Source organism: Cricetulus griseus, chromosome 4 (genome assembly GCF_003668045.3).
Source record: "Cricetulus griseus strain 17A/GY chromosome 4, alternate assembly CriGri-PICRH-1.0, whole genome shotgun sequence".
Taxonomy (NCBI): Eukaryota; Metazoa; Chordata; class Mammalia; order Rodentia; family Cricetidae; genus Cricetulus; species Cricetulus griseus.
Window position 1 is genome coordinate 215,958,048 of NC_048597.1, and position 12,979 is coordinate 215,971,026.

General features: G+C 43.0%; 1 protein-coding gene across 6 annotated transcripts in view; it reads right to left on the reverse strand.

Annotated features, from left to right (window-relative positions):
- Window positions 1-6,144: 6,144 nt before the first annotated feature.
- Window positions 6,145-12,979, reverse strand: part of Rbm6 (RNA binding motif protein 6) — an 89,529-nt gene continuing 82,694 nt past the window's right edge. For all 6 annotated transcript variants that reach the window (XM_027414496.1, XM_027414497.2, XM_027414498.2 and 3 more), the window contains 3 exons: window positions 10,737-10,834; window positions 7,202-7,331; window positions 6,145-6,390 (listed from right to left, as the gene is read on the reverse strand). In XM_027414496.1, the coding sequence (XP_027270297.1) occupies window positions 6,268-6,390; window positions 7,202-7,331; window positions 10,737-10,834 (351 nt within the window). In that variant the 3' untranslated portion in view covers window positions 6,145-6,267. The remainder of the gene's footprint in view (window positions 6,391-7,201; window positions 7,332-10,736; window positions 10,835-12,979) is intronic.

A 12,979-nucleotide genomic window follows, 5' to 3' on the forward strand; every position in this document is an offset into this window, starting at 1 on the left:
CTCGCCTGGACCCGCCCCACCCCCTCCCCACCCGCCTCTTCAGAGGCGCCCAATCAGCGAAGGCGTCTGTCCGCGCGAGGGCTGCCGGGAACTGTGGTCTCCCAGGCAGCCTGTCACTCGACCCTGTGTTAATTTTTTTGCGTATTTCTTCTACTCCATGACAAAGGTGCCATTCAGCCTCAGAGGACCCGGATGTGAACTCTACAAGAGCCTGACACACTGTAAAACGTATAAACCCGCTTCTAGAGAAGGAATGCTACGATTACTTTCCTAGAGGCTAGGTTAGATTTGGGGCGCGCGCGGTGCGGGGCGCGCGCGGGGGGGGGGTCCTTCACAAACATCTTTTTAACTTTGCAAAACCTGTGAGATGGTATTAAAGTGGCTTTTCACACAAGGAACTTGAGTTTTACGGGAACTGGGGAGATTCTTGTAAGCAAATCTTGATATTATCATTCCATTCTCTAAAACAAGGTCTCAAGTTGGGCATGGTGGGGGTGCACCCCTTAATTTCACTCCAGATAGGAAGCAGGAAGATTGCCACGAGTTTGAAGCCAATTTGGGCAACTTCATTTTTCGCACTCTCCTGTTGTCCTAGGGCAAGACATTAAGATCTGATTTACAAACACACAGAGCTAATAATTGTGAACTGGAAATTGAACTAGCTTGTTCTCAGTGGTCATGACAGCAGCACTGTGGAGCAAACTCCAGAACAACAGTGGTATTTTCTTGTGAGAGCCTATCACAAGACAACAAAAGCAAACCATGAGCTTAGGAGATGGCTCATCAGGTAAGGGTGTTTACTGCCAAGCCCGAGGGCCGGAGTTCCATCCCTGCAAACCACATGATGGAAGGAGAGAACAAACCAACTCATGAACACACTTCTCTGTGGGATGCATGATTGCTCTTTTAAGAGTGTCTATGTTTGAGCACACACACACAAAAAAAAATGTAAAATAAACAACCCAAAATCAAACCAAATCACCACCCCATCCATTAAAAAATAAATTTCAAGCTGGGCAATGGTGGCCCACGCCTTTAATCCCAGCACCCAGGAGGCAGAGGCAGGCAGATGTCTGTGTGTTCGAGGCCAGCCTGGTCTACAGAGTGCCAGGATAGGCTCCAAAGCACACAGAGATACCATATATATATATATGTTCCTACCATGAGGGATGCAAGATGCCAAGAATCCACTGGATTTACTGGTCACTACTAGTGATCTGCTGTGCACCTAAAGCTATTAAAGTACTTTACTGTAAAGTTAGAGATAGGACCTCATGTTGCCTAATCTTAAACTCACTATGGAACTAAGGACGGCCTTAAACTCTCCATCCTCTTGCCTCTACTTCCCAAGTGGGGTTCTATATGTTTGCACAACCATGCCTGGTCTAATCAACAAGTTTTGTTTTTAAGAGATTTTATTTTTGAGGTAAGGGGGCTGGAAAGGTGGCACACTGGTTGAGAGAATTGGATGCTTTTCTAGAGGAGCTGAGTTTGGTTCTGGTCTTCAAGGGCACCCACACTCATATATGTGCACATTTACACGCACAGATACATACAATTGAAAAGAAAATATTTAAAAAGATTAAATTTTTATGTATATGCGTTTTTTTTTTTTTTTTTTTTTTTTTTTTTTTTTTTTTTTTGCTTACACAAATTTCTATGCACCCAACTTTTGTTTGTTTGTTTGTTTTCCGAGACAGGGTTTCTCTGTGTAGCTTTGGCGCCTACCCTGGCACTTGCTCTGGAGACCAGGCTGGCCTCGAACTGACAGAGATCCACCTGCCTCTGCCTCCCGAATGCTGGGATTAAAGGCGTGCGCCACCAATGCCTGGCACACCCAACTTTTTTTTTTTTTTTTTTTTTTTAAAGATTTATTATGTATGTTGTGTCCTGCTCAGAAAAAGAGAATCAGATCTCATTATAGATGACTGTGAGCCACCATGTGGTTGCAGGGAATTGAACTCAGGACCTCTTGAAAAGCAGCCAGTGCTCTTAACCTCTGAGCTATCTCTCCAGCCCCCTTTATGCACCACTTTTGTGCCTGGTGCTCTAGGCCAGAAAACCGCATGGGATCCATTGGATCTGGAGTTACAGACAACTATGAGCTGACTGAAGAGGATGCTGGAATCCTGACCTGGGTCCTCTCAAAGAGCAGTAAATGCTTTTAACCATTGAGGCTTCCCCCAGTAATTCCTTAGAACACCCCCAAGGTATTTACTGGGCTGGACCCAAGAAAGTTAAATGATTGGCACTTTTTATTTATTTATTTTTTTGAGACAGGGTCTCCCCATGTAGCTCTGGATCTCATAAGATCCACTGGCCTCCGCTTTCCTGAGTACTTGGCTGGGTTCAAAGGTGTGAAGCTCCCCTACCCCCAGATGGATTCCATCCAGAGATAAATGCCATCCTCCCAGTTGTCTATTGGGTCTCATTGTCCTGTTGAGTTGAAGAACTTTATCCCCCAAACTATCTGGTAGCTAAAGTACCAAAGACAATGAAGCAACGTTGCTTTGTTTCAAATTTAGCAACACTAAGAAAATGTTTTGGTGAACAGTTTTAATAAAATACAGTCCTTTGCTTTTCATTTTAAAAAAATTTAAAAGTTGGGTTATGGAGTTGGAATGATGGCTCAGCAGTTAAGGAGTGCTTGTTACTTACTTTATATAGGGTGAGAAGATCAAACCGTGGTTTCCAGCACTCACATAGCTCCAAAGATCCCACACTCTCTTCTAGCCTCTAAATGCAATCCCCCCATCTCCATACACACAGAGAGACAAATAAAAATAGTAAATATTACTAATCAGAAACAAAAATATGCTGGAGAGATGGCTCAGAGGTTAAAACCACTAACTGATCTTCCAGCTACTTGGTGGCTCAGGACCATCAGCTGCCCTCTTCTGACCTGCATACAGAACACTGCATACACAATAAATAAAACCTTAAAAACAAGCAAACAAAAATAAAATTTTGGACCAGTGAGATGGTTCATTGGGTTAAAGTGCACTTGTCACCAAGCTGTCCTGAGTGCTGGGATTAAAGGTGTGTCTGAGGGTTTTTTTGTTGTTGTTTAAGACAGGGTTTCTCTGTGTAACTCTGGCTCTCCTGAAACTTACTTTGTAGACTAGGCTGGTCTTGAACTCAAGAGATCCGTCTGCCTCTGCCTCTGCCTCTGCCTCTTGACTGCTGAGATTAAATGTGTGTTCCATTACTGCTCTGAAATAATGTGAGGTTTTTGTTTTTTTTTGTGTGTTTGTTGAGACGGGGTTTCTCTGTGTTAACAGATCTTACTGTCCTGTAGATCTACTCATTCTGTAGATCAGGGGGGCCTCAAACTCAGAAATCCATCTGCCTCTGCCTCCCGAGTGCAGGGATTAAAGGTGTGTACCATCACCTGGTAAAAATGTGCATTTTTAACCACAAGACTTAAGTGGTCTCAGCCAGATGTTTGTGGCGCACACCTTTAATCCCAGCACTCAGGAGGCAGAGGCAGGCTCTGAGTTCGAGGCCAGCCTGGTCTCCAGAGTGAGTGCCAGGATAGGCTCCAAAGCTACACAGAGAAACCCTGTCTTAACCCCCCCCCAAAAAAAGAAAGACTTTGGTGGTCTCAGAAAGACCCTGGAGCACTACAAGCCGTCCTCTGACCTGCACATACATTGATTTGACCTCAGCTCCCCACCCCCAATACACACAAAATGAATGTTTGAAAAAACAAAAGTTGCCAGGGAATTTGATTGCTTGTAATCTCAGCTACCAGAGAGGCAGAGATATGATTATGAAGAGTTTGAGGATGGCCTGAGTTACAGAGTAAAACTCTGTTTCAAAAGAGCCTCCCACCCCAGTGAAATGATTTTTGAGTCTGTTAGAAAACAAAATCAAAGCCCGGTGTTGGTGGCACACGCCTTTAATCCCAGCACTCAGGAGGCAGAGGCAGGAGGATCTCTTGTGAGTTCGAGGCCAGTTTGGTCTCCAGAGCGAGTGCCAGGATAGGCTCCAAAGCTACACAGAGAAACCCTGTCTTGAAAAACCAAAAGAAAAACAAAAACAACTCTCCCATTATCTGGCAAAAAATTAAAACAAGACTTTTGTCCCAGCATTGAACCCAATCCTCGAGCATAAAGTGAAAGTAGTTTTACTTTGAGACAGGGTAGGTTAGCTAAGGACAACCTTGAACTCCTAATACTCCTCCCTTCTCTGCCTGCTGGAGTGTTGGAATTTATACTGGTGTAACCATGATTCTAGAGATAGCTCAGTGGTTAAGAGCATTTGCTTTTAGTTCCTACACCCATATGGTGATTCACAACCTCCTGTAACTTATTTCTGGCCTCCTTGGACACCAGGCATGATAAATAAACATATACATGCAGGCACTAACATATAAAGATAAATCTTTAGGACTGGGTATGATAGTACACACCTTTAATTCTAGTAGTGGTGAAGCAGAACAGGCAGATCTGAGTCTGAAGCCAATCTTGTCTACAAGAAAAGTTCCAGGTTAGCCAAGCCTGACCCTGTCTCAAAAAGGAGGGAAAAAAAAAAAAAAAAAAAAAAGTGAAGGAAGGAAGGAACTACTATTAACTGGGTATTATTGTACCTCAAAAAGACGACTCTTACTTTAAGGGCTTATTAGTTTGGAATTTTAATTGGTTGGGTTGGGTTCAACCACTGTGGAGTCTCTTATCTGAACTCCTCCCTCTCTCATCTCCCCCCCCCCCCTTTCCAGAGACAGGGTTTTGCTGTGTAGCCCCTGGCTGTCCTGGAACTCACTCTGTAGACCAGGCTGGCCTCAAACTCACAGAGATCTGCCTGCCACTGCCTTCCTAGTTCTGGGACTAAAGGTATGTGCCTCCATTACCTGGCACTTTTCTTTCTCTGAACACCTGTCTTTACATACACATAAAATAGATAAGTAGAAAGAAAGAGCCGGGTGGCGAGGCACATATCTGTAATCCTAGCAGTTAAAAGGCTGAGATAGAGGGATATAGAGTTCAAGGCCAGCCAAGCCTAAATAATAAGACCCTGCACTAACTTGAGACCCAGGTTCTTATTTAGTGACAGTATGTGAGAAAAGTAGTTGCATGTGTCAGTAACAAATAGAGTAACATTGTAACTAGAGATTGCATTGTAACTCTAGAATTTCCAAGTTGCCAAAAGAGGTAGCACTGGTCTGAGGTGCCAGCACTCTGCTTAGATAGCAGGATCTTGAGTGTAAGGCTAGCTCCAGCTACATAGTGAGTCTAGCTGGCTTTAAATTTAAGGAGATCGAAGAGTGGAGGTGGCACATTCCTTTAAAACCAACCAGCACTTGAGAGGCAGAGGCAGATGTATCTCAGTGAGTTCAAGACCAGCCTGGTCTACAGAGCGAGTCCCAGAACAGCTGGGACTGTTCTACATAGAAAAACACTGTCTGGAAAAACAAACAAACAAACAAACAAACAAACAAACAAAAAACAAAACAAAAAAATCATGCATATCAAGAGGCCTCTGCCTCTTGAGTGTTGGAATTAAAGGCATGTGTCATCATGCAGGCTTTAAAAACAAAACAAAAAACTTACTTTGGAGAGATAGACCAACATGAAGTGATCTATAAAACACAGAAATAAAAGCACTCAGAAAAGGGGCTGTAGGATTTTATTTCCCCACATTCTTGGAGGTGGGCCAAAGAGGACTTCTGAATCTTTAACTAGTAAACCTACATATGAAAATGTGCTGTGCCTTAACAGTTAACAAAAATCGTAAGCAAAGAGAGGCTCTTCTCATGGCCCATGGCAGGCAGTGGTGGTGCATGCCTTATGATCCTAGCACTCGGGAGGCAGAGGCAGATGGATCTCTGTGAGTTTGAAGCCAGCCTGGACTACAGAGGACAGCCAGGGCTACCCAGAGAAACCCTATTTTGAAAAACTAAGAGAGAGGGAGAGAGAAGGCTCTTCTCACTGATTAGATTAGGAACATGAATCTAAAAGCCTGACAGCATCACGTTAGCTATGTTCACTCTCTTACTCTGACAGCAGGCAGTGTTCCCCAGCTCAACGCAGCACTAGCTGACCATTTCAGCATCAGATGTGCCCATATGGAGGCATTTTCTACTTCTTATCATTAGCTCTGTTCTTTATCCATTGTGGAAAGAAAAAAATTATCAGAATTCAGTCACCATTGAAAAAAAGTTTATTTAAAAAAGTTCTAGCAGCAAGAACAGTAACAAAACAAAAGAAAGAAGAGATGGACAAACAAAACAAGAAGGAGGTTGTGTCCTGTGGGGTGTCTCCACTCTTAATCGAGTTCTTTATATCGAGCAAACATAACTCTTCGAACAGCATCTCGGTAAGTTTCATTGGACTGTCTCTTGCTGGTTCTTCCTGGGGCACCACCAGGTCCCCTCATCCGGCCTTCAGTCTGAAGAACACAGAGTGAAGTGAGATCTTTGGATAAGGAGTATCACAATGCCATGATTTCAAATAAAGGCGTCAATGTTAGACACATTAGTTTTAACAGGAATGAGATGAGTCAGTCTTTGAAGGCTGGCAATTTCAGAGACCCAACCTTACCCAAATGGGCAATATTTCCTATGATTAACTTTTCCAGGGGCTCTTCCTGAAATATAAGGAGCTATGTTCTTCCAGGGAACTATGACAACTTCATGATCCCCATATCTTAGTTATCAAAGACCTCTGCTGACAATCCCTCTCATAGACAGGGGTCTCTACTGGCTCCCTGGCTCTTTTTAGTTCCTTGTGTTCCTCAAAGCCCCAAGCCCTTTTTTTTTTTAAATCAGTAATCAGGCTTGAGAAGTGAGTACTTTACTCCTAAGCCACAGCCACTAGCCCTCCCGGTTCTTTAACCAAATGACCCTTTACTCTTAAGCTTCCTGGCTCCTAAACTGTCCTCACTGCTTACTCTTTATATAAAAGTATGATAGACTCTATTCTAACAACTCTGCCTTCTTCTCACTGTCAGGGAAATCACCAAGAACTCAGCACAGCAAGTTATAACACAGGATGGAGGGGAGGGGATGGTGAGTTGGATCAGTGCAGAAAGGCACTGCCACTAAACCTGACAACCTAGTTTCATCCCTACATGGTGGAAGAACTCATTTCTAGAAATTGTCCTCTGACCTCTATTTTGTGCATATGCTGAGAGGCCAGATAGTAAAAGTTAAGTCTATTCTATGATCATATAACTCCCAGGAAGACAGAATTCATCTCACCTCCTCTGAAGAACCTAATCCAGGATGGCTATATCCCAGGCCTGTCCCTTTCCTCCAGCCAGCGGCTTGCTGGGCACAGCCTCCTTTGCTATTAGTGTCAGTGTCTTCTTTATCAACAGGGTTACGATCACTATAAGAAAAACAGATATACTTCTACCACCATTTTCCAGGTGACCTGCCGACCTCTTGGTTGAGACCTGTTTCCTATAAAGTATATTAAGCAAAACTTGATATCCACGTAACTAACTAGGTTTGTTCTAGGGGTGCAGAGGTGATAAGATAGGGCCCCGATCATGGGAAAACATGAAAACATTACCAATAGATGCTTAGAGGACAGTAAAGAGATCAATCAGAGATGTGGCAACAGTGGATATGCACTATAGAAATATAACAGAGGACACACAAACAGTCATCACCAAAAGTGAAAGGGACTTAAGCAAGATGACACATCTGAATGGATCTGGACAAAGGAGGCTAATGAGCTAGCAAGTGAGCTGATTTGTCTAGTGAGGGGTAGCAGGCACTGATAAATGTAAAGCTATAACATCTGATTGTAAAAATGAAACAAAAAATGCTGTGAATACTACATCACACTTGATACTTTAGGCAAAGAAACCTTGTAGGTCAAGCCTCTCATTAGGTAACACATGTATTCAAAAATAGCTAATACTGTTTCATCATTTTGTTTCTTTGCTATTCTGGGAATCAAACCAAGGGTCTCAGATATGTTAGGCAAGGCCTCTATACTCTCACCTTACAAAAAGGACACAGACTTCTTTCTGTCTTTCTTTTTAAAATTTATTTATTAGAGTGGGAGGGCTGCCTGAGTGGTTAAGAGCACTGGCTGCTATTTCAGAGAACCTGGATTCGACTCCCAGTACACACACAGTAGCTCCCAATTGTCCATAACTCCTGTTTGAGTTGATCTGTTATCTTCTTGTGGTCTGAGTTGGCACTGTATGCACTTGGTACACAGACATACAGACAGGCGAAACATTCACATGCATAGAACAATAAAAAAATGTTGTTTGCTTGATCTTTGTGGTGCTAGAGATTGAACCTAGGGACTCAGGCATGCTAGGCAAGGGCTCCGTTGTTGTTCCATCCTCAACACAACAAAAGTCAAGCTTCTGTACACCAGACAATTTTGGTAATAGAAAATGGATTAAAAATAGAAGAAGGGCTGGAGAGATGGTTCAGCTGTTAAAGGCTAGGCTCAGAACCAAAAATATAAGAATAGGAGAAAGAGTTGCCTTCAACTAATAGGGTACATCTTATCAGGACCCCTCTCTTTCTCTTAACACTTGTGCTTAAGAAAAGAAAAAAATCTATTTTAGCTGGGTGTGGTGGTGAGTGCCTTTAATCCCAGTACGTGGGAGTCAGAAGCAGGAGGGTCTTTGTGGGTTCAAGGCTAGCCTGGTCTATAGGGCAGAGTTCCAGGACAGCCAGGGCAACACAGAGAAACCCTGTCTTGAAAAACCAAAACCAAAAAAAATCTATTTTAAAATATCTTTAATAGGTCAGAAGAGATACTCAGCACTTAAGAGCACTTGCTGCTCTTACAGAAGACCCAGGCTCAGTTCCCAGCACCCATAACAGGTGGCTCAAAACTGCTTTTAATTCTAGTTTCAGGGAATTCAGCACCCTCTTCTGGCCTCTATGGGCACCTGAATGCTCATACAACTTCCATACACACAAACACATAAAATAAATGATACAGTCTTAATTTTCTTAGACTTACCCATTTTATGTGTATGAACCTTTTGGTTGCATATATATGTACCAGGTATGCTTAGAGCCCTCCCTCACAGGTGAGGAGGCACCAGATTCCCTGAATTGGGGTTATTTACAGTTGGAAGCCAATCTGTGGGTGCTTGGAACTGAAACTGAGTCCTCTATAAGAACAATAGTACTCATAACCATTTCTCTAATCCTCAAATACATAAATCCTTTACAAAATATCTTTAATAAACTCCCATTCCATTAAAAAAAATGAGAAGGAATGAGACCGGGAGTAAAGAATCCAGTTTAGCTGGGTATGATGGCACACACCTTTAAATCCCAGGACTCTAGGTAAAGGCAGGAGGATCTCTGTGAGTTTGAGGCCAGCCTAGTCTACACAGTGAGTTCCAGTAAAGCTCCCTCCCTCCCCAAGAGCCCAGTTTACAGGTGAGTCAGAATGAGGGGACAAGACTTAATTAGGAATTTAATCACTAATTGACATAGCTATAGTATAAAGAAAAAAGATTCCGGTGTGGGAGCATACAACTTTAATCCCAGGATTTGAGAAGCAGAGGTAGGCAGATCATTGTGAGCTCTAGGTCGGCCTGCTCTATAGAGGTAGTTCTAGGACAGCCAGGGTTTCTCTGTGGCTTTGGAGGCTGTCCTGGAACAAGCTCTTGTAGACCAGGCTGGTCTTGAACTCACAGAGATCTGACTGCCTCTGCCTCCCGAGTGCTAGGACTAAAAGCATGCGCCACCACCCGGCCTGCTCATGAATCTTTTTGTCCCTTTTTTTCCTCCTTTCCTTTCACAGCCTCAGATATCCTCTTGCTATATAAACACCCAACAGAAACCTAAGAATCTTCAAGCCCACCAATCAGAAAACCTGGTAGATAGAGCGTTTTTTCTCTGATCTAGTCAGAGCTTGCCTTTGGCAACCATTTCTCATTAGAACCACAACATAAGCATCATCATATTCTCTCTTGAAGCTTATCTTCTTTATGTTTAATAATCTCTAAAATAGATTAATAATACCCCACTTTAATGATTTCCTGCTAGTTTCAAAGAAAGTATTGAAGATGAATTGGCCTCTAATCTGTTGGGCAGCCTTATTTTCTGCCACTCAGCAACATACTCCAACTATTTATCTATGTCACAGGTCAAATGAATCATGAGCTCCTTAAAAAAAAAAAAAAAAAGAATCCTATTATATATAGATTTCTCCAATTGAAACACTCCCCTGTTCCCTTCTTACTGGCTTTCCTACGAGACACATCATGACTTAAGTCTACTCTATTCTTTGGACATAGAACCAATGATAATATATGGCTTGTCCACTTGAGTATTTTTTGTACTTAGTACAGTGGCAATACATCATGGATTTTCAGCAGATTTGATATAATTATGGCGTTTATAACTTGGGAACTGTTTGACTGGAAACAAACAGAGGAAGTTAAGAGGTTATACATAGCAGCAGCCAACCAATTACTTCAGTATGCAACTGTGAGAATGGAGATTCCAAGAGAAATAGTCCAATTACTAGGCTTGTAATAGAGGTACCGGTATTACAGACACAGAGTTTTGAAGACAACAACTGTAGCCCTGGCTTTCAATACAAAAGTACTTTAGGCACACATATTTTCGGTGTAAAGACAAGAGGATCAAACAGTCATGGTGGGTCTTATGTCCATGGAGCACAGATAAAACTGGCTTCTAATAACATCACATCTCTCTGAGAGAGAAAGTAGTAGAGCATTTGCAGAAGATAGTTCTATCATTAGCTCTCCAGGCTGCAGCTGAAAATCTGTCATACCTGTCAGTTTCCCTGGAGTATTTAATCCGTTTCCTTTCTGGAGAATCAAAAGATTGGAGCTTTTCTCTTCGATCGTTTCCTCTTTCTTTAAACCTTCCCTGTGGGGAACAGAAGAGCAGATGGGAGGGGAAGCTCTCACATAGTCGGGTGTTACGTTAGGGGTAGTTTAGGGTTAGGGACACAGGTCCTGCTATGCTCACAGGATATGAGATCATGCCAGCTTCTCACTTCAGACTCCCAAGTGCTGCCTGCGCATGAGCTTTATCATCATTTTTATGAGACAGGACCTCACCTTGTAGCTTAGTTGGTCTTGATCTCACTGTATTCCTCCTGCCTCAACCTCCAAGCACGGGAACTACAGGGAAGAGCCAGCATTCCCAGCTTTTTCTTTTCTTTTTTATCTTAAATAAATTTTAAAAATTTGAAAGCTGGGTATAACACCTTTAATCCCGGCACTCAGGAGGAAGAGGTGGGCAGATCTCTGTGAGTTCAAGGCTAGCCTGGTCTACAAAGCAAGTTCTAGGACAGTCAAAGCTACAATAAGACCCTGCTTTGGAAAGAAAGAAAAATTGAGACAGGGCTAGCTACAGGTGTGCTTAATCATGCCTGTCATGGTGTGGTCAGGGGATGTTCAGGATGACATGTGGGGGGTTCTTAAGGAGTGGGAGACACGTGGGAGCTCCCTTCTCTCTGGCCTCCCTACCTTGCTGCCTCAGGGCATGCTGTGGCTTGCGCTTGGCTGGTATTATCTGAATAAAGATATCTTAACCTACAGGCTCATGTCTCAGGATCTCACTAAGGCCTTGGCTAGCCTGGAACGTCATGTAGATCAGGGTGGCCTTGAAATCACAGAAATCCAGCTTCTTTTGCCTCCTTACTGCTCTAATCAAAGGCATAAGTCACCTTGCCAGGCAATTTATTGATTTTTGGTTTTCCAAAGACAAGGTTTCTTTGGTAGGCTTTCCTAGAACTAGCTCAATAGACCAGGCTGGCCTCGAACTCATAGAAACCACATGTCTCTGACTCCTGAGTGCTGGGATTAAAGGTGTATGCCACAACTGCCCAGCCTAATAATTTATTTTTAATTATATGTATATGTACGGGTCTGTGTATGTAATGCATAGGAGTAAAAGTGCCTGTAGAGACCAGATGTTTTATATCCTCCTGGAGTTGGAGTTATAGGTGCCTCTCATGGGTGCTGGAAAATGAACCTAGGTCATCTGTTATAGCAGTAACTCTCTTACCCATCTCTCTAGCCCCCACAAATGTATTTTTTTTCTTTTTTGGAGGAGGGGGTTTGAGACAGGGTTTCTCTATGTAGCCCTTGTTGTCCTGGAACTCACTATGTAGACCAGGCTGGCCTCGAACTCAGGGAGATATGCCTGCCTTTTCCTCTTGGGTGTTGGGATTAAAGGCATGCGCCACTACCTGGCTCATGAGTGTATCCCTTTTTTTTAAAAAAAATATTTTATTTATTAGGTATACAGTGTTCTGCCTACATGATGCCTGAACACCATAAGAGGGCACCAGATCTCATTATAGATGGTTGTGAGCTGCCACCATGTGATTCCTGGGGAGCAGTCAGTGCTCTTAACCTCTGAGTCATCTCTCCAGCACTCATAAATGTATTCTTTTTTATTTTTATTTTTTGAAACAGGGTTTCTCTGTATAGCTTTGGAACATGACCTGGAACTTGCTCTATAGACCAGGCTGGCCTGGAACTCAAGAGATCTGCCTGCCTCTGCCTCCCGAGTTCTGGGATTAAAGGTGTGAACCACCACCGATTATCGATAATTATATTCTTAATCATCACATAACATTCGCCTGAGGCAGCTTGGGTGGTAGTGACACACACACACACACACACACACTCTCTCTCTCTCTCTCTCTCTCTCTCTCTCTCTCTCTCTCTCTCTCTCTCTCTCTCTTTTAAATTTTTATTTTTCGAGACAGGGTTTCTCTGAAATAGTCCTGGCTGTCCTGGAACTAGCTCTGTAGTTAGTGAGCCACACACCTTTAAATCCAGCACTCGGGAGGCAGAGGCATTCCAGGACAGCCAGGGCTAAACAGAGAAACCTGTCTCAAACAGATTTGCCTGAGGCTCATCATGGGCTCTGTAACTGGAGGAGTGAGTCTGCCTAACTGTGCAGTTTAAGTAGCTAGTCCATTTGGACTAAGCTACTTCCTCCAATTTATCCTTTAAAATAGTAAGAGATATTATTTTAGTAGCCCTATCTAACAAT